This window comes from Podarcis filfolensis (assembly GCF_964270895.1).
Source record: "Podarcis filfolensis genome assembly, chromosome: 2".
In the NCBI taxonomy this organism is placed as follows: Eukaryota; Metazoa; Chordata; class Lepidosauria; order Squamata; family Lacertidae; genus Podarcis; species Podarcis filfolensis.
Genome location: NC_139605.1, coordinates 95809128 through 95830063, shown reverse-complemented (window position 1 = coordinate 95830063; position 20936 = coordinate 95809128). Strand labels below are relative to the sequence as shown.

The 20936-nt window shown below is 46.7% G+C and overlaps 1 protein-coding gene across 4 annotated transcripts in view; it reads right to left on the bottom strand.

Moving 5' to 3' along the window:
• The window catches only part of BAIAP2 (BAR/IMD domain containing adaptor protein 2), a 137401-nt gene that overhangs the window by 17910 nt on the left and 98555 nt on the right, over nucleotides 1–20936 (bottom strand). For all 4 annotated transcript variants that reach the window (XM_083598782.1, XM_083598783.1, XM_083598784.1 and 1 more), the window contains exons 7-12: nucleotides 18446–18598; nucleotides 10824–11051; nucleotides 9215–9416; nucleotides 6956–7157; nucleotides 4739–4807; nucleotides 3083–3233 (exon numbers count right to left, since the gene is read on the bottom strand). In XM_083598782.1, the coding sequence (XP_083454908.1) occupies nucleotides 3083–3233; nucleotides 4739–4807; nucleotides 6956–7157; nucleotides 9215–9416; nucleotides 10824–11051; nucleotides 18446–18598 (1005 nt within the window). The remainder of the gene's footprint in view (nucleotides 1–3082; nucleotides 3234–4738; nucleotides 4808–6955; nucleotides 7158–9214; nucleotides 9417–10823; nucleotides 11052–18445; nucleotides 18599–20936) is intronic.

Sequence of the window (20936 nt, the reverse complement as noted above, 5' to 3'; positions counted from 1 at the left end):
TGTTGCAAAAACACCCTGTGGAAAAAGCAGGTTGGTGGCATTGCAATGTCTGGTGGAAGCAAGCACAGGACTCTGCATAGTCTCATCTCTTTTGAGGATTGTCTTCAAAAGAAAATGCCAAAGCGATGGCTTCCAAGCATCAGCGAGATGGATGAAACAGAAGCAGCAGCACACAGAGAAATGCAGCCTGCCTCTTTCATCCCCATGCTCCGATGGGTACATATAAAGAAAACGACGGACACTTATTTTTCCTGCTCGAATGGGTCCCAGGAGAAGTCAAATCACAAGCCTGGATGTGATGCATTTCAAAGTCCCATCAACATTTAAGGGGGATATTGTGAGCTTGGGGAGCTCCAGCAGGCATGCATGTGCCTTACATTTTGAACACACAGCCCTGCTCAAACCCTTTGGGCTATGCTTGCTGCAGCGAAGCCAAATGCAGCAAGCCAAGGAGGACTATGGATGTTCCCTGGAAAACTCCAGTCACTTCCTCCTTCTCCTTGCTTAAAAATACCACTTATTATTCTGGACAAAAATATCAAGGTTTCCCACCAGGCAGCAATTTTCAGCTGCGCAGGGCTGATGGTCTGTAGCATAAATGCTGGGGCAACACTCAATCAAGTTTAAACTCCATGTTTAGCTTTTAACCCAAGCCAAGTCTCACTAAGGGTCATTAGCCATAGAACCTATTGGCAGGAATAACAAAGCTTCATCTATCTGCAATGGGGCCGGGGTTGTGGGAAGGGAGGCTTCCAAGTCAAAGCCTCAGAACCAGTCATTTAAGAAACCAAACTATTTTCCTGTTCCGGACAAATAACAAAACTACCATTATTTTGTAATTTAATCTTATCACAGTTATGCTCAGTTAAAAATTGCAGTTTTGTCGGTTCCACTGCCCTAGCTTCTTCTGTAACCAAAATACTGCTGTTTTGTCCCAGCTATAAATATCTTTAGACAGCAATAAGCGTCCCCGATTATCTGCCTTTGATTTAATATTTGTATCCTGCTTTACTAACAACAAAGTTGAGCTCAAAGCAGCTCAGAAAAATATGACACCTTCTGCAAAATACTGGCTTCAGCAGCAAACGTTTTCCAACTAGTGAGCCTCCTTTTGCTTTCCAGTCACCTTGGTTGATTTTATCTGCATCTTTCCATCCATCCCCTCAACCTTTTTACTTAACAACTAGTCTTATTTGGTTGAGTCGAGTCTGCCAGGCTCACTTGTGCCAGGGGGAACGGATGAAGTTGTCGGGATTCACATCAGCCCTAGTCCACATGGCCAAAGTTTGGCAATCAAGCTGTTTCTGAAGGGCACTACAATGGCAACCGCTGTGGCTCAAGAAGAGTCAAGAAGACTAGACTCAACCAAACAGCAGCACAGCTGCTCAACTAGTCAATTGAAGGACACCATGTTAGCTACCTGTTCTCTATGATTTAAAAACCTGAAAGGGGGGGGGGAATAAGCTTTGTTGACGGGTGAGCAACCCATTTCTAGCAGTAGACACTCATAGAACGGCCAAATGTTACCAGTTGGGTATTTGCGTTGCTGTTTTACTGCCACTCTTTGTGCCTCACCCATCAATAATTTCCCAATGGGTTCATTTATTCTCCATAGTTTCTGTTCGTGCTTCTCCTTCTGATTCATTCCACTTCCCCAAAAATGCATTATTTTGGAAGAATGCGGATGGGAAGGAGAGAGGGGGCAGGATTACCCAGGTTGGGTAAGCCACAAAGACGCAACAGGCAGAAAACAGGCCCCAGAAACCCCAATGGAAACATTGCGTTCTTGGGACTTACGGCTGTTGACCTAGGATAAGGCTGGTAGGAGGCAGGTAGCAGTTGGCAGAGGCCATTGGAATATTCATTAATTGCACAACCGTAGGGCATAACGTACTCCTACAAATAATGAACATAAGCACCTGTTGGCAAGTTAAGCCTCACCTGCTCGTAAAAAGACCTAGGTTAGAAAACAGACACTTGGAGAATGTTCACTTCAGCAGTGCCTCAACCAGGACTCCTTTTAGCAAAACGACCTCCCATCCACCCAAGGCGCAGACGCAGCTCTGTGCTTTGGGCCCAGCTCTGCTGCTGCTGCTTGGCTACAGAAAACAAGGGCAACTTCATTTTCTGCAGGTGCGGCACATGCAAGAAACTAGAGTCTGCCATAAAGAGAGGCTAGGTTTAGCTGCTGCATCGAGAGAGAGTGGCTTTACTGCCTCCCAGCATTCTACCCTGGAGAAGTCTCCAAATACTTTATGGGCAACAGGAAACGTGGGGGTGGGGAGAAACCCAAGTGAATATATCCCGAAAGGTTGGGGGGAAGGGCTTGGATATCTTGTTGCATACAGCCCAGTGAACATTCCACAAAATGCAAATAATTCACACCCCCAGTAAAATCCATCCACCATTACTCCTCTGTCCCCACTGGGAGGAATAAACCTAAACAGATGTTGCTAGTGCTGCTCAGTTAAAACCACCCTGGCATATAGGTGCTTTCAGCTTTCTTGCCTAGGTGAGGCAGCTTAGTTCTCCCAACCACAGGCCCACACATCTTGCAGGTTCTCTCTCAGTTTTGGAACCCTCTCATGCATGCTGGAACTTCTAGCCAGCCAGTGGAACAGGCGTGGGGAGCCTGTGGGCCCTCCAGATGTTGCTGGACTCCAGCTCCCAGCAGAGCCAGGAACAATGGGAGTTGTAGTCCGCCAACATTTGCACCCCGGGTCTAGACAGAAGCTGCAAGCTCTTTGCTCAGAGCTGTGAAGTAGAAAAGCAACTTTTAACACTCACAGCCCAATCTCAGGCCGTTCCCACCATCCATGACCACTGCTCCCGCTACCTAGAGATGATGGGAGTTGTAGTCCAAGAACAGTTGGAGACCCACGTTTGGGGAAACCCTGCTCTAGATGTAACAATAAGCTTTCTTTGAAAAAAAGAAAAGCAGCAGTTTGACATCAGGAAAATAAAATGCCGCTGCCAAAAGCAGAACTTTCATGCTCTGAAAATTCAAATTTGCTGCAGGCAGTTAAGGCAGGTTTCATCCACCAACAGACAGTGCCTCTCCCCTCCCAGTAAGGTTCCTCACCTGGGCAAAAGCAGGCACTGCCACGCTGTACGGCCTCTGTTTGAAGGTGTTGACATTCTGTGACTGGAAAGCTCGGGAAGACATGCTGTAATCTGGAGGGGGGATGTCATCTTTGTCCAGCAGGTTCCCTGTGCTACTGCTTTTCCCTTGGCTGAAGAAATAGATAAAATTTGCTTAGCAAACGTAGGAAAATTGGCTTTCTATGTTTTTATCACTTCTCATTTTTATATGTAAGCCGGCTTGAGTCCCGTCAGAGGAAAAGGCGGGATATAAATAAATTGATGGCAATGATTACAACGACAACATTTCCTTACTTCACAGAATTTTTGCTAGGAGTACTTTCCCAGCACTTAAGCCACCAACTTGCTCTCTTCATGACCGTCTTACTTGAGGATGGCCAGAGAAGCCAATTACTAACATATCTAACTGCCATTAAGTCCGCTGCCTGAGGAAATGAGTTATTTTGTGCTCCTGGCCTGTCACCAGCTATGATCCTGGATTTGATTTGGGGTGAGGGGAGAAGAGGACTTCAAGGGAGGGCAAGGCAGCCACAACTGAAATTGGCAAGGGAGGGAGATAAATCCATCAAGTCCCCTCCTGGAAATTTTCCAACTGTCAGATGACTTGAGGGAAGAATTGTGTGACAGGAGCCACCTTGTCCCTCTTGGCCTGGATATTGTTCCCTGCTCTGCTCCCGAATATGACCGGGGGCGGGGGGGGGGGGGAGAGCAAAAGCTGCTTCCAGGGAGGGACTGCTCTTTATCAAGGGCAAGACAGTGAGAACTGCCACTGTTATTTGATTAGGATGTAGGCCTCCCTCTCTCTGTCTTCTAGACCGCCAGAAATTGCATAGACAGAACAGTGTGAGTGCACTAAAGGAATCGTGCTTGAGCTTGTTTTAACCCTCCTCCCTGCCATTCATTTTTCCTCTAGTGTCGTGCGTTTCGAGACTGCAAACCCAGGAGCAGGGACCAGCTTCGGATTGACTTCTGTAAGCTTCTCTGTGAGCTTTCTTCTTCTTTTTTTTTTTTACCAAAGGGTGGGGTATAGAAACATCTTAAATAAAACAAATAAGTAAATCATCTGAATGCTTTCATTGAAATGACCCCTTCCTCACTTTCAGCTGAGGAATCAATGCTGACTTACAAGCCCAGCAAATCTCTCTCTCTCTCTAGATGCCATAGCATCTACTTATGCAGATTTTTCTTCATTCTTTCCCCCACACCCAGGCCTGGGTTCTTTCAATTTTAGTCATCCGTGCCCATTGTGTTTATCACTAACAAAACATTGCGGTAGGAGTCGTTCCATCAAAAGTATATTTGCTTTGGGCTGTTCCTTCTCTCTCTCTCTCTCTCTCTCTCTCTCTCTCTCTCTCTCTCTCTCACACACACACACACACACACACACACACAGGGAGAGAGAGGGGGGGGCAGACAGACACCCACCAAATATTTTGGCAGCAAAGCCTGCCATACTGGTTTGACAAACTTGAGGCAGGTACGGCTGGTTAATGACAAAAGAGGAGCCAGAAAGAGGGCAATGCAAGACAGGTACTGATTCTGGCTCAGCAAGGGCAGGGCTGATCTCTATAAATACAAACGTCATTCAAACGCCACATGTTTCTGTGGAAGCCAGCAGACAACACAACCTTCTTACCTCATGTGCAACCTTTCGCTCCCATCACTGTCCAGCACACGTGTGTAGGAGAAAGGAAACCAGCCTCTCCTATGGTACAGATTAACAGAAGGACGAGTTAAAAGTCATTTCTCTCTCTTACACTGGAGGGGGGGGACCCCCACTTAAAACTGCTACAATCACAGCACTGGGCAGCCTACCTCCCTCAGTCGAATTTGCCCAGGTTCAAGGCTCTTGTACATTTTGTATGAGCCTCAAATTCCAAACCATGTTTTCCAAACCAAGTAATTTTGGACACTTTCTTGCGGCATGTTCTGTATTTTTGATAGGTGAGGGGTTTTTGACTCGGGGGTGGCAGGATGCAGTCATGAGATCAACACCAAATGAAAAAGGAGCAGCAGTAACTCCCCCTCCTCAGCTGATCAGCATCCAACACCCACCACTGACATGTGGCCCCTGAAGGGTTGTCAAAGGGTAAATGTGGCCCTTCAACGAATAAACATTACCCATCCCTGCTGTAGAGGCTCACCAGCCAAACTGCCCCTATTGCCAGTATCACCTCTCACCGTGTGGGCATCCATTTGGGCTAAATTATTAACTCAAGTGCATGTCAGCGAACTCTCCTTTGACCTTAAAGGCTTCAAGGCCCAATTCTGCTTATCAGGCCAGCAATTTACTTGGGCAATTGCCATTTGAAGCAGGCCACCTGAATCTTGCGCTTAGAGATTCAGTTCTTCCCAGACCCCCTGGAAAGAATGGTAATTGCTGGGAGAAATACTGGAGAACGCTGTAGCTCCAGATTTAGGACCTTTTAAGACTCAAGATCCTGGTTATGTGAGAGCTCACAAACACTCCGGGATTGTGGAGGAGCTTACCTACCTACACAACCGTTGCCAAGCAACAAGCTCTCCTCTACTCCTTAGCAAACACATTGTGCAAAAAAGCGAGCCCTGCTGTAGCAGTCTAACCCAGCAACAGCTTTTGTTCTATGTTATGCCACAGACACTCTAGGAGTGAAAAGGCCTGCAATTTCTGCCATTCCTTTTAACTTCCCTTTGGCATGCTTAACACCGGTTAAGACTTCTTCCTTCCACAGTGTGGGAGCTTCAAAGCAGAGGGCAGAGCTGTTCATTATGCGTTCCGCATGTTGGCACACCAAACTCCAACCACAGTGCAACACACAAGATAAAAAGTGTAAAGGATATTTTCCAAAATGGTCATAGGCATCATTTACTGCCAGGAGTGGCGAACTTGCATGCCTCATCCAGCCCCCTGGCCCAGTTTGGTTACCTCAGGGGGTTTAAAAAAAAACAGATAATCAGATCAGAGCACCAAGCAATTTTCATTGTCATCATGGTGCTAGGCTTCAACTTCTCTGCCCAGTTTAGCGCCATTAAGATGCAGGCCTCCCCCTGCTCATCAGAAGACCGATCTGATTATCTTTTTCCCTATTACAGTCATACCTCGTTTTGCGACCGGGATCCATTCCGGAGCCCCGGCCGCTAGCCAAAAAGGGCGCAGGGCAGGTTTGTGCTTCTGCACATGCGCGAGCGGCAAACCCGGAAGTAACCCGTTCCGGTACTTCCGGGTTTGCTGCCGACGTTCGCCGGAATGGACGCTAGTCAAGGCGGACGTTCACGGAGGTATTACTGTAGCTATTATTCCTAATGCCCCTTCGCCACTAGAGGGCTGCAGCACAGAGGGGGCAATAGGGAATAAGCCCCCATTCTCTGCTCCAGCGCTATAGTATACCAGAGAAGGGGTGACTGGGATGTACGTCCATGCATGGGGAATGGACCACTTTTGGCCATACCCACTGCTGTCCTGTGGCTCTCAAGAGAGTTGGGCCCAAAAAATGCTTACCCACCCCGATTTACTGGAAAGTCAAGATGTGTTTCGAAGAAGGAGAGTGTGAAGAAGAGCCCCATGCACAAAATACACTGTTTCCCCCCCAATAAATACTGGCTTGCACAGTTTTGGAACTTTTCGTGCTTGGCCTTCTGACCCTACCTTCTTATAAGATACTGGACCAACAACACAGACGCCATCATCCCAGCTTTGATCTGGGCTATGGTATGCGTGCGAATGTTCAGAAGCCAAGACACCTGAGTGCAAGAGAGGCAAGGCAGAAGTACTGCCTCCAGGTACTCGGATAAAGAAGATGCCCCATGAACACTTTTAAGAGGGACCCCCCCCCACACACACATATTCTCAAGACTCAGAAGCAACCACACTCACAATTTTGTCTTCTCGCTCTCTCCGTAGTGCCACCCGTCTCTGGCCTCAGGCACTAGCAACGTAATGAGGTCCCCTTCCTTGAAGCTCAGCAGGGTGGTGTTATCCCCGGCAGCATGAGAGAAGATGGCTCGTACTCTTGTCCGGCCGTTCTTTTCCAGCCCTGCTGCCATGGAGCTGGAACGGGGCAGAGTCTTGTTTTCAGCTGGCGTGGGAAAAGAAAAGGATTAACGAAGCTGGCTCGCAGGACTGGAACTCTCACCCTGGAATATCAGAACTGGCTCTCGCCAGTTTCATAAGCTGGTCTACACTGAGCAGTGGCTGGTGTGGCAAGGGGCATTTACTGGACCACCCATCGCCAGCTTTGCTGTGGCTTACAAGAGGGGGAAGGGTGAGGCAGTGGGGAGGTCAGTGTGTTGCAAGGGCACTGGGGGGAGCACTGGATTGGCTTCACCAACGCATTTGCACCCTGCTGACCTTGCTATTGCCTCTCCCCTCCCACTTCTGTCCTGGTAAGCCACAGAGGCTTTGGTGACTGGAGGTCAGGTAAGCGCCACCCCTCCTAGTGGACCCTCAATGTGAAGAAAACTCAAGGCTTGACAATGTCGCCCATTCTTTTTACTTTAAAATGCCGGGTGCCATCTCAACGCAAAAGGTTAACAAAGAACAGGTTTTACATTGTTTTCTGTGCTGGTTTGGAGGAATTGTTTCTGTTGCAGAAGAAAATTCTTCTAACAAACAAGTTTTGTTTCTAATGAAAAATAAGGATAGATGGTGTCAGTAAATGCAGTCCCTCTGTTAAGAGCGAGTTTCCAAGGAATGAGCTAACAACAAAAGAGCGAGGCCGTGATCTATGGGAGACATATTGTGAACAAGCCCTCCTAAAAGGAACAGCGTTGAATGGTTTGCTTCCCAAGCCACCAGTACCACCTAACTAACATATTACTCATACATACTCATAAAATCTCTTACTTCACTGTTGGCAACACAAGTACAGTAATGCAGGTGTCCAAGAAAAACCCCCAGTGTTTTAATCTGCATCCCTCATAATTGTGCCACATGGCCTTGAGCAAATTCTTAATATCGACCACTTAATGGACCACTCTCCCATAAGAGTCCTTATTTTGCAGGCTTTGGGGTCAAGGTAACTTTCCCAACACCCCACTATTATTTTTGTTTTTGCTGTGCAAAACAAAGCTCGCTATTGCACCCAACGTTTCATTCATCACCCTAAACCTTTCCCTCCTGCTTGTGAATGGCAGCGAAGGAGCGGGGACAGGAGGGAAAAGAAAGGCTGGGTGAGTTTCCTGGCATGGAATACCCACATGGACATGGAGCACTGTGCAATCTCCTTGTTAAAACAAATATTAAATAAGGTTTAAGGTATATGTCTGTTTGTCATGGCACAGAAAGGAGCAGTGGCAACACAGTAGGATAACCCATTGTCCAATGCCATGAACTTTGCCTTACCCTGCAGAGAGAGATTACTCATCCACTGCTACAACCAAGCAGCAGCAGATACGGGAGTCTAGCTTGTACCTGTTGTTATGAACATTGCTGCAAAAAATATGCTATCCCTATATGGCTCTTTTCTTCTAAAATTATACAGAAATGGGCAGAGTGCTAGAACCATTTGGAGCTACAGTTGAGAACGTCCAGGCTGTGTGTCTAATTAGACGCGCCAAGCCTTTGTATTTGCCCCACAAGTCCATTTTGGGCAAACCATGCCCACTTGCCAGTCACCTGATGTCACGTGACATCAGGCACAGGAATCTTCTAACTGTGATCTAAGCACTAAGCCTCTGCCTGCTCTTTTGACAGCAAAAGGCAACAGGCAGGGACTTAGCTCTGATCTTAGTGCTATTGTCCTATAGGTGATGGGGCAGAAGGGAATCCAGGTGAGGGAGTTTTGTGCCACCCTCCTCCATGTGTTTCGATGCCCCTTCTCCCACTTCACTGATGCTGAAACAATATCAGTGGCTATTCCACCCAGCATCAGAAGGATGGTTCACTCCAAAAAAATAGAAAAAAGAAAAAAAAGGTGAGAATTTGCTGCAAGGTTGTCTAAATATCCACCTGCCTGCTGAGAGAATGATGGCTGGATTTACTCATATGCCTCTTTTTGCACCATGAGCTGTGCCCAAAGCGGCTTACAGCAAACATTCCAAACATCAAAATGCAGAGCCCTGGAAATAATACAAATATACAGAATACAGAACATGCCAGTAAACTCAAGAGAGAGAGAGAGAGAGATTGACTTACTGGTTGCGTAGCTGTTTTTCGGCATGACACTTTTGCGCACGGGAAGCGTGTTGGAATAAGAGTCGCTCAGCTGCTTCTGAGTTTGGGGTGGGGATAAGGACTTAGGCTGAGGAGGCTTCCTGTCGGACCAGTGGTTGTAATCTTCGCCTTCTGAGCTGGAGACACCATTCATTACTGGAATGGTCTCTTGTGCAGACATTCGCTGTAGTCGGGTGGGGAAGGAAGGAAGGAAGGAAGGAAGGAAGGAAGGAAGGAAGGAAGGACAGTTAGCTTTCAGTACACAAGGACTGCAAAGTAGGTGGCCACTGTCAGGAGTTCAGCCTACACTCGAGTAGAACCCTGGCAGAGACACATGCCCAACTGGCATGTTCTCTCCTTCCTAGTCGATTGTTCAGGAGCTTCAAAAGCTTTCTTCTGCCCGAACATCACAGCGACTGATGCCAACAGACTTCGGCACACTTAGGAATCCGCTGAGTTTGCGCAACTTGCGTGACAGACCTCAGCAACTCAGCATTTTGGCTAATCTACTTTATTTACATATAAACACACAGAGAGCACTGCAACATGGCTCCCTCTCTCTCTAGCATCAGACAGCAAAGAGAAAAAGAACAAAGGACAATAGTCCCACTTCACAGAACACAGGAACACAAACATCCTGTTTCCGTCACTTCCCACCCTGTGGAATCAAAACATATACCGTCATGTGAAAGAGAACAATCCCATGACTGCAATCATGGAGCAGGAATTCTAACAGCCACATCCATGAAACCTTTTCGGTGCAGGGTTGGGGAACTCCTGGCCTTCAAAGCATTGCTGGATGCCTTCCCTCTCATTTGGCCATGCTGCCCGGAGCTGATGGGAGCTGCAATCCAAGTGTCCCACCATTGCTTCAGTGCAAAACACATCAAAACATGCCTTTCCCCCCTTTTAGTATATATATTTATATTTAGAAAGTCATATATAACCGACTGTATTAATCAGGAGGGGGCATGCAAAAGCATACATCTTTAGCAGGGGATGCCTAACCATAGAATTGCAGAGTTGGAAGGGACTCCTGAGGGCCATCAAGTCCAGCCCACTGCAATGCAGGAATCCTGCCCACAGCCGTCCCTGCCTGGACTCAAACCACTAGCCTCCTGCTTAAAAGCCAGGCGCACTGACCCACTGCACCACAAACAGAGAATGGCAGTAACCCTGAAGTCAGAAATATCCTGTGTTCTGTTAACTGTGCAAGCGATGGTAAATGGGAAGGCCCATAGCTTACAGGTAGAGCACGTGCTTTGCATGCCAAGTGCCCCCACCAGCGTCAAACCCTGGCATCAACCCCTGCCCAGAAACCTTGGGGAGCTGCTGTTGCCAGCCAGCAAGCGTGCAATACCGAGATAGGTGGGTTGACCATCTGACTCAGAACAAGACGAATATTCCAAAACTTGATGCCCTCCTGGTGTTGCTGGGCTGCAACTTCCATAATCCCATGCTGGCTGGGCTATATGGAGGGCACCATGTTGGCAAAACGTTATTCTAGGTCTACTGCACCTCACTGAAAGGAGAAACATGAAATCCTGCCCGCCCGCCTGGGTCCCCACATACACACACATGCAGTACTTACTCCTACAAAAGGGGCCAGCTCTGGTGGGACAGGGAGTGGTTTGGCACCAGGGATAGGGTCCGAGATGATGAGGTTTGACTTGGATGTAGAGAGAGGGCTGGGCATGATGGTCCCATTGCTGCTGATGGCCATTTGCTGCATGAGCTGGATAGCGCGGTCTGGAATCTTGTTGGGATCAGAGCAGGACTGCTGCCACACAGGGAGTTTCTGCGCCAAGATGTCTTTCCCCTGAAGAAACAATGGAGAGCAGGGTGAGGGAAAAGGAGAGAGAAAGCACAGTGTACCTGCAGAGAGTGCTTCCATCGAAGGTTTTGTGTAAAATAATAATAATAATAATAATAATAATAATAATAATAATAATAACGACAACAAGACCCCTTTCTAAGCTGAACCCCCGCACCACAGCTTTTTGGCTTCCGAGAGAATTGAGACTTATGAATTTGTACCACATGGACACTCTTCCAAGTTGTTCACCATTTGTCTAGTTAAAAGACAGTGAATGAGATTCACCCTGATCCCGTGTGAGCTATAAACAAGATAAAGTCCAATAAAAGACAATGAATACGTAGGTAATGGCAGCCGATAGGCCAGTGAAATAAGGTGCATGAAGTATTTATAATGGAAGGGAAGCAATAAGTTCCCCCTAGCACATCTTAAAATATAGTTTGGGATGTAGTTGCTCAGATAAAGCACATCTGAGAAATAAAGTGAGCTCAAAGTCTGGGCAAGTTCTCATCCCAGGATTTTTCCCTACAAGGGGTGAACTTATCCCCACTACCAAACTGTCTGTACTTGCTAAGCAGGTGCGGAGCCACGGAAGGAGCTGGGAGCCTGCTGTTCAAACCCCCACTTGGCCATGAAGCTCTGGGTGACTTTCAGCCAGTCACTGCCTCCCAGCCTGACCTACCTCGCAGGGTTGTTGTGGGGATTAGACGAGGAGGGAGAGAAAACCTTTTAGGCCACCTTGAGCTCCTTGGAAATGAAGGCGGGATATAAATGCAATGAATGGATGAATGAATGATGTCAGTATTCCCAGTGCTGGGAAATTCTTTTCTGTGTGTGATATTTCTGACTTATTTCTGGGATATCAGAGCTTTAGTATTATTATTATTATTATTATTATTATTATTATTATTACTACTATTATTACTACTACTATTACTACTATTGTATTGAAAAGGAGAGATGGGTTTAAGACTTGGCAATATCAGGCAGCAGAAAGCCTCGGAACACCTGACTGCCATTGACTGGAGTCCAGCAGACTTTTTGCCTGCTTGCCACTTCCCCTAACCAGTCACACGTTACAGACTTTTAGAAGACATCTGAAGGCAGTCCTGTTTAGGGAAGCTTTTAATGTTGTATTTTAATATTCTGTTGAAAGCTGCTCAGAGTGGCTGGGGAAACCCAGCCAGATGGGTGGGGTATAAATAATAAATTATTATTATTATTATTTACGCAAACGCAATTCAATATGAATGCTTTCTGTTATGTAAATAGTAGCAGAGGTGAAGCCTGAGCAATCTCAGAATAAGTTTAACTAGGCGTGCGTGTCGTGACCCTTGCAAAAAACGAAACAAAAAACCCCACCCCTCCCTAATAAAGCTGATCATAGAATCATAGAATTGTAGAGTTGGAAGGGACCCCAAGGGTCTTCTAGTCCAACCCCCTGCAACACAGGAATGATGTTTGCCACTGAGTACCACATCCTCAGGCAAAGGGAGCTTCCCTCCTCCACTTAACTATTACTTGCTTGTTCAGCTGCTTCAGACATTCCAAAACTCCCAGTTCTATGAAAAGCCCCATCTTTTCCCACTCCTATTCAGAACCCAAAGCACCTGCATATCCACCGCTGTGTTATCAACCCCCCCCCCCCCCCGTTGCGCAACTAACCTAATGCTTGCCTGGAGGCTGCCAAAGGCTATTCTAGGGCCTCCTTGCACACAGTGTTGTTGCTATGGAGAGGTTGGTCTCTGCAGCCTAGTAACCACCGTGGTATATTGATAGCACCCTACCGCTAGCACAGCAATGCGCCGGGAGCACACTGTGCTTCTGAGCAAGTCTCCCATGTGCTGTAGTGCTCCACTTCCTTTCGCCCCAAGCAATAAGCCACAGGGAAAACGGAAAGGAGGAGAAGGGCCGGTCTCATGCTTTGACAGCGATGGGGTATGGCAACTACAGCAGAGGGGTTTGCCAGAGCGTGTGGAAAGCAGAGCAGCCTTGGCCTACTTTGGATGACTAGATGTGCAACTTTGGGATAAAAACTGCATACTCTTCTTCTTCCCACTCTGATGGGAGATGAAGGAAGAAAATTCCATCTTGGTCCCTTTCGGGATATGTCCTTAGTCTCCCTACATCATTGTCTCCCTCCCCAACGTCTGAGAGGGAGAAAAGAGCTTTGGAGTAGGGAAGATTTACTATCAGAATACCAACTAAATCCATATCGAAGTGTAAGGAGAACATGGGGGAGCAGATGAAGGTCAAGTTCCACTGCAAGAGCAGAAATTGGTCTGCTCACACACTGAAATAGCTGGAGAACCCTTAATGTCTGATTTAAGGTATGTATCCACCTTTCCTGCACAGTGTTAACACTCAAGTCACTAGTCAGCATCTTAAAAAGCAGAGACATCACCTTGCCAACAAAGGTCCGTATAGTTAAAGCTATGGTTTTCCCAGTAGTGATGTATGGAAGTGAGAGCTGGACCATAAAGAAGGCTGATCGCCGAAGAATTGATGCTTTTGAATTATGGTGCTGAAGAAGACTCTTGAGAGTCCCACGGACTGCAAGAAGATCAAACCTATCCATTCTTAAGGAAATCAGCCCTGAATGCTCACTGGAAGGACAGATCCTGAAGCTGAGGCTCCAATACTTTGGCCACCTCATGAGAAGAGAAGACTCCCTGGAAAAGACCCTGATGTTGGGAAAGATGGAGGGCACAAGGAGAAGGGGACGACAGAGGACGAGATGGTTGGACGGTGTTCTCGAAGCTACCAGCATGAGTTTGACTAAACTGCGGGAGGCAGTAGAAGATAGGAGTGCCTGGCATGCTCTGGTCCATGGGGTCACAAAGAGTCAGACACGACTAAACGATTAAACAACACCACCACTAGTCTACTATACTATACTATACTATACTATACTATACTATACTATACTATACTATACACAACCCCCCCCAAAGATCTCAATGCCCAGATACACACACACAAACATGTAAATGTATATACCATACAGCTACTATTCTCATTTTACTTGAAGTTCATATGTACCTCCTCAGTACAAAGCTAATGTTTTAAGGGAAGATATTCCTATCTACAAGTCTAAATAATAATAAAAAGGAGGTGGGGGAAAGTGCCCTAAAGCCCTAAATTAAACCACAAAAAAAGAAAAAACCCCAACAATTCTGCTTGCCCATTTGTTATGGGGGAAAAAAAGAATTCTTTCTTAACTTGTGCTTTACATATATCATCAACATATAAAAGGCCCTTAGCATATGTTGTCAATTTGCTTGGCACACACTACTGCTTGAAGATGCTTATGACTAAGCGGGACTTTTCAGCTAATCCCTTTATTATCTGAAAAACACCTTTTCAATCTTACCAGATGGATATGGTTAAATGAAATGAGTGATATACAGAGAAAGAAGTAATTAAAAGGTAGAGCATGTTTCTTCAGAATACCAGCAGGAGTCCACCGACAGCCTAGAAATATAGGCTGTTTCTCCATCAAGGGCATCTACAAGAGAATTTATTTCGCTATTTGGCTACCCAAGGGAAAATATGGTGGAACATGACATGCAGTATGGCATTCTGGAGTCATAATCCACACAGGCCCACCGCCTGATGGCTCTCTTGCTGCCTACTTACTGAATATGTCTGTGATGAATCTCTGGCAAAGGTGGGCAGAAGGTATTTTGGGATCTACAGCTCATCTCTAGAAAGTTTACAGTAGATTGGCAAGGGTTTCTGACCCCCCACTTCCTAATCTTTTAACAATAACCACAAAATGACTCTTCCCCCACCCCAACAAAAATGGACTGCTGAAAGGAAGAAAGCTTGGGGTGACCAGGAATGGATTTGTGTGGGGGAAAGACTGGACTCGGTGTAATTCTGAAACTCAAAACAAATCCCTGCACTCCCCTAAGCTGCTCAGAGGCATCATGGATATTCATTGCTATTCCACCACCTGCCATCCAGTGAAATGTATGGGATTTGTCCCTCTCCTAAAGAGGAGACTGAATTATTATTTATTGACTTTATAAACATCAGGAAGAACTTTCTGACGGTAAGAGCTGCTCAACAGTGGAATGCACTCCCTCAGAAGGTGGTGGACTCTCCTTTAGAAGATTTTAAGCAGAGGTTGGATGGCCATCTGTCAGGGATGCTTTAGTTGAGATTCCTGCATTGCAGGGGGTTGGACTAGATGACCCTTGGGGTCCCTTCCAACTCTACCATTCTAGGATTCTTTTATCCTGCCCTGCCTTTTTCTGTTCCGGGACACATGGTTGAAAGCTCTGTATCCAAAGCACTCTTTTTTTGTCCTGGAGCTTTCCCCATGAAAACCTGCTCTTTAGTGCTCAATCCGCAAGAAAATTTGAAGTTTGCTCTGATTGAGTGCTAAAGAATGGGTTTTCATGGGGAAAGCTCCAGGGCGAAGAGTGGGCAGGGGGTGGGGGCTTGGACACAACTTTTTAAGCATGGACCTGTTCTTGGAAAGAGCAAGGCAAAAGGTAAATGTGGATATACCATGAGTTGTGTTCAGGAATGCCAACTTGAATAAGCCCCGCCCTGCATAATTGATCACATGACACAGTGCATGCACACCATTTGAATGGCAATGCCTATCAACTGGGGCAGGGGCCGGCGGGCTGGCCCCCACATAGAAGTTGGCTCCTATGGTTATGTTTCACATTCGGCCAAATGGAAGCCTGTGCTTTTGGCTGGGGATGGATTACAATATCCATTTTCAATTGTTTTTTAAGGGGAACTTGTTCAAAAGTGATATTTGCCTTACTAAAGCTTGCACAAGGGTAACAGAGGTACAGTGGTACCTCTGGATGCGAACGGGATCTGTTCCGGAGCCCCGTTCGCATCCTGAAGCGAATGCAACTCTCATCTGCGGGTCACGATTCGCCGCTTCTGCGCATGGACATGATGTCATTTTGAACGTCTGCGCATACGTGAGTGGCGAAACCTGGAAGTAATGCATTCTGTTACTTCCGGGTCGCTGCGGAGCGCAACCCGAAAACGCTCAACCTGAAGCAACTTTAACCCGAGGTATGACTGTATTGCGCAAGACCTCTGTGTTGTTCTTGCTGTTTCTAAAATCTGGTGCGTGTTCTGAGATTACAGTCTCCAGGGAGATCTCACACATGTACTTGTTTGGAGATTATGAAAGAACAGCTCCCTTTAAATGGGTTGTTGAAATTTGAATAGGCCTTCCAGGATGCAACAGCTCATAGAAATAGGCATGCTTGCATCATTCGGGCTGCCAAAAACAAAATAGCAAGGTTGTGCTCAAGTGAGGAGCACACATAAGTAGGGGTGCGGCCTTGGAGACCGCCCACAGAAATGTCACCCCATGACAAACCAATCACCTCATAAACATGCCGACAAAATTCCACACCAGCAGCGACTGCAGATGTATATAATGGGTTATTTTTACTCACTTTTTTTCCTGCTCTGAGGTGAAATCCAAATTACATGTTAAAGTTTGGGCTGGCAATTTGACAACAATGACATCGTGTGCGCACTTGCAAAAAAAAAAAAGGTGTGTGCGTGAGCTGCACAGATTCTACAACAAACTTCCATCTGGAAGCAGCCTTGACTTTTGCTTTAGTTGATGGATTGCAGTGTTTTAGGTAAAGGTAAAGGGACCCCAGACCATTAGGTCCAGTCGTGGCCGACTCGGGGGTTGAGGCACTCATCTCGCTTTATTGACCGAGGGAGCCGGCATACAGCTTCCGGGTCATGTGGCCAGCATGACTAAGCCGCTTCTGGCGAACCAGAGCAGCACACGGAAACACCGTTTACCTTCCCGCTGGAGCGGTACCTATTTATCTACTTGCACTTTGATGTGCTTTCGAAATGCTAGGTTGGCAGGAGCAGGGACCGAGCAACGGGAGCTCACCCCGTTGCGGGGATTCAAACTGCCGACCTTCTGATCGGCAAGTCCTAGGCTCTGTGGTTTAACCCACAGCGCCACCCGTGTCCCTGCAGTGTTTTAGATACATACAAAAGTAGATTTAGCAAGCTTGAAGCCTGCACTTCCTGTGTGGCTGGGGCACTTTTGAACATCTTTGCTTAGGGGTTGGGACAGCAAGGTATCTAAATATTGTGAAACAATTAACAGTACCAAATTAATATGTGTTAGAATACCTAAACCTTGTTGAGACGTAAGAGCTAACCCACGTTAAATTGCACAAGCTTTAAAAACCATGCTTAAGCTGACCACTTTTTGAAGGGAAGGAAGTATGCGGAGTCCTGATTGAGTTAGTTCTCCCAGTGCAGATTAGCACCCTGCACCAGTTTTTCGCAGAAAATTGCCCCCTTGGTTGCTATATGCATCTTACTGCAGTTAATAGCTGGGGAAATTTCTGGTGGGGAAACCAACACAAGGCCCTGATCCAGACTGTTGAGCAGCTAAATATTTTTTTCCCCCTTCAAAAAGAAAAGTGGCCACTCCAACAACTTTTTTTTTTTAAAGCATGCTTCATATAACATGCAGTCTGGGCCAATCGTTCTTGAGCAATAGGCCATAGTGGATGGGTTTGATGGGAACATCTTACCCGAACAAACATCCCCAGTGGCCTAAAACGTTTCTGAAAATGTTGATGCTGATATTGGTACTGCAGCAGTGGGTACCAACCCAAACCTCTTGCATTGTTCTGACTGAAATGAATCTGAATGGGTTAGGCACCTGGCCTCCAGAGCTTCTGGGCTTTTATTGTTGTGCTAGAATTGGGCAGATATATTACAGTCTGAGGAAGGTAATTACCTGCAATTGTTTTCAGATATTGAAACAGCTCTTGAAAAGGAAAGCACTCGTTTTTAATTATCCTGGAAACTACTGCAGGGGCCCACAGGTATAAGGCTCCTTATGCTTACTGCAGCTTTGTACAAACACTACTAGATATGGAGTGTGGGGGATAGCATCTCTGTTGGGAGACATAGTGCAGGAGTAGGCATAGGAAATTAAGACAGTCCAAGGGGGTGAAAAGCTCGGAACAAACTGAAGCAAGCACATTTTCTCCGGCATCAACACTTGGTTCACTCATAAACATGTGTACATTTGTGAACAACTTGAGACGAAGTACTTGGACCTGGAAGGTGTGCAACATCCCCATCAGAATTAAGGAACATTATTTCCCTTCAAGTTCCTTGAAAGGGAGCAACCATTTGTGGCCTGCAATTACCGATCTTGCAATCTGGGGGTGGCAGAGAAGTTGCTATTGTAATTTGAGTTCATACATCGGTTTTTAGGAGTTTAGAAGTCAGCCAGGACACAAATGTTGCCCGTGTCTGGGTTCCCGAGGGACTGCATGAACGGAGGGACTTTTTCGTCCAACCGCTTCCCAAGTTGATGGTTCCAAGGGTACAGCACCCCGACACAACAACTCGCTCACCTTAGAATGGTAGGTGAGGGCATTCTTGGCCACCGCGCACTGCTTCTCTACCAGGAAACAGAATCTTCGCCTCTCTTCTGTGAGCGCCATCTTGTATCCATCGCAGACGTAGTTCTCCAGCTCGCCTTGCTTGTTGGTGATAGCTTCAATGAACTGGGAGGGAAACAAACACAAAGCAAAAGAGGTTACCCAAGTGTTCCCGTCTGAGCCGCAGCACAAAGTGGAAGGGAGGGCTGTCCTTCTGCATTAACACATCACTTGGTCTGTAGCAGAATTCCCTTCACTGTCTGCATCAAGCATGGCAAGGACCAGAGGAAAACAGAGAGTGTGGTCATTTTGTGACTGCAGACTGTCCGAGGCTCTTAATTATTTCCATCGTTCCATTCATGGCCGGACGGCAGGGGGCACTAGGCAACAGGAGTATACGCAGGCTTGAGAGAATGCATCTCTTTCCCCCCTCGCCAACCATCCTTAGTCATCTGACCTCCCCCACACAAAAGCTCCTGACTCAGAACGTGGGCTTCAGATGTTGTGTGGGTGGCAGAAGAGCAGAGAGAGAGAGAGATTCTCTCAGCCTCCCTCCTACTTCGCCTGCACCTGGGTAGTGCTCGTTTTTTCTAGTGCCGATTGTTACAAAAAAAAAGGGTTGTGCCGCTGCCATGAGGTTAAATCCCTTTGAAAGGGCTTCCACTCAGATGTGAGAGGAGGCTGAAACACAGGCTGTCCATCTCACCTGTTGCAATCCGGACGGATGGAAATGAACTTTGTCATGTCCGTGGGGTTGGGGGGGGGGGCAGAGAAAGCATGAGCAATGAATATGTACCTTTCCTTGCTTGTACTTAACAGCCCACAGACCCACCCCCCTCCTGTGGGAAGGCAGAACAAATGACTGCCTGACACACTCCCACAGAGCCCACTGTTCCTTTTCCAAACATCTATCCGCCGTGTCAAACAATACCCACTCACGCCTGGTCCCCGTACACCCACACAAAAAGTCATCCACCAAGTCCCTCGACCTCAGGCCATCAGCTGCTAGAAATCTGCATTCGAGTCTCTACGAAATCCAGGATACTCCCTCTTCCCAGCTACAGTCCTCCTGCACCGGGCGTTCATTCTGAGCAGCTCAAAAGTTTGGAAGTGCTTCTTTTTAATTATTGGGGAAGTATGAATTATTCCCACCTATGCAGACTGGACACTCGTTGCCACGAGTTGTGTGCTGCTTTGCGCTCTCTAACTGCAGTGGGAATGAGACACTCCTCTAAGTTCATGTTCTGTACAGGGCTGCAGCTACTGTCACCTCTTGCATTCAGTGTGAAACTTCTGCACAGGTGCATGCAAGCCATATTTCATTGCGTAAGGGATGCAAGCTAAGCAACCCTTGCCTGACAGCCTGTGCTGTTAATTAATGCTGCAAAAGCTACCTAGCCGCCTTCTTTAGGAACATGGGAAGCTGCCTTATACCAAGGACAGACCACTGGGTCCATCCACCTTAGGTCTCATGCAGGGAGTTGTTCCCAGCCCTGCCTGACTGGAGATGCCAGTGACTGAACCTGGGACCTTTTGTGCGCAAAGCTGATGCTCTCTTCTGATTTCAAGAACCCTTTGTTCTGCAGCACCTCTTTCCAATAGGGCTGCATGTAAAATCTTTCTGATCCATTAAAAAGGTGTCCACAATTAACCAGGCAGCAAAATTTTGAAAGAGAAAAGCACTTAACAACAGCAACAACAGCCACAACAACAAGGCACCTTCAGGCAGGCTCCTGATGCAGAAGCAGCACTGCCCCCTGGCAAAAAAGCAGCAGCTATGCCTTTCCTAGAATGAAGCCTGTTATACAAGCATGGATGATCTAAAACAAAAAGAGAAGCATGCTTCTCTCTCCATAAATGTTTTTCTTTCTTTTATTCACATGCAGTAAATGCATGCATATTTAATCAAGGCATGTAGTAGATTAAACTCCCTATGATCTATCAACTCATATTTCATGAACTGGATGACAGCCAATTTCTGCACATGGATGCAAGCAACCAAGCATGTGGCTTAAAAAGAAAGAAACAGCTCCAGACTTGCCTCTTCTGAAAGACACACACCGCAAAATGCAGTCTCAGACTTGCTTCAAAATCACTCAAGACTGACACCTCTGCTGCTCCCTGCAAAAAGGTGGATTCCATTCTGAGCTGGCAATGAATGGGTTTACTGTCTTCTGTCTGCCTTATCATGCCAGCCCAAGCTTGTTTTGCAGAATGCAGTTCCACCCAGTCTTTGGGTGGGAGATGCTTTTTGCAAGCATTTGTCTTCACATATAGAAGCATTTGTCTTTATGCAAAAGATAAACCTGGAGTTTAATTTCCCTGCAATGCTACAGATTCCAGACATAGCCTTGAGTAAATTTACTTAAGGCTTCTGATTTGCAGTCCTGTGTTCCAGATGAGGTCAGATGGGCCCCTTCCCTATTTAATTTCCAACACCCACTGAAGGCTTTAAAAAATGTTA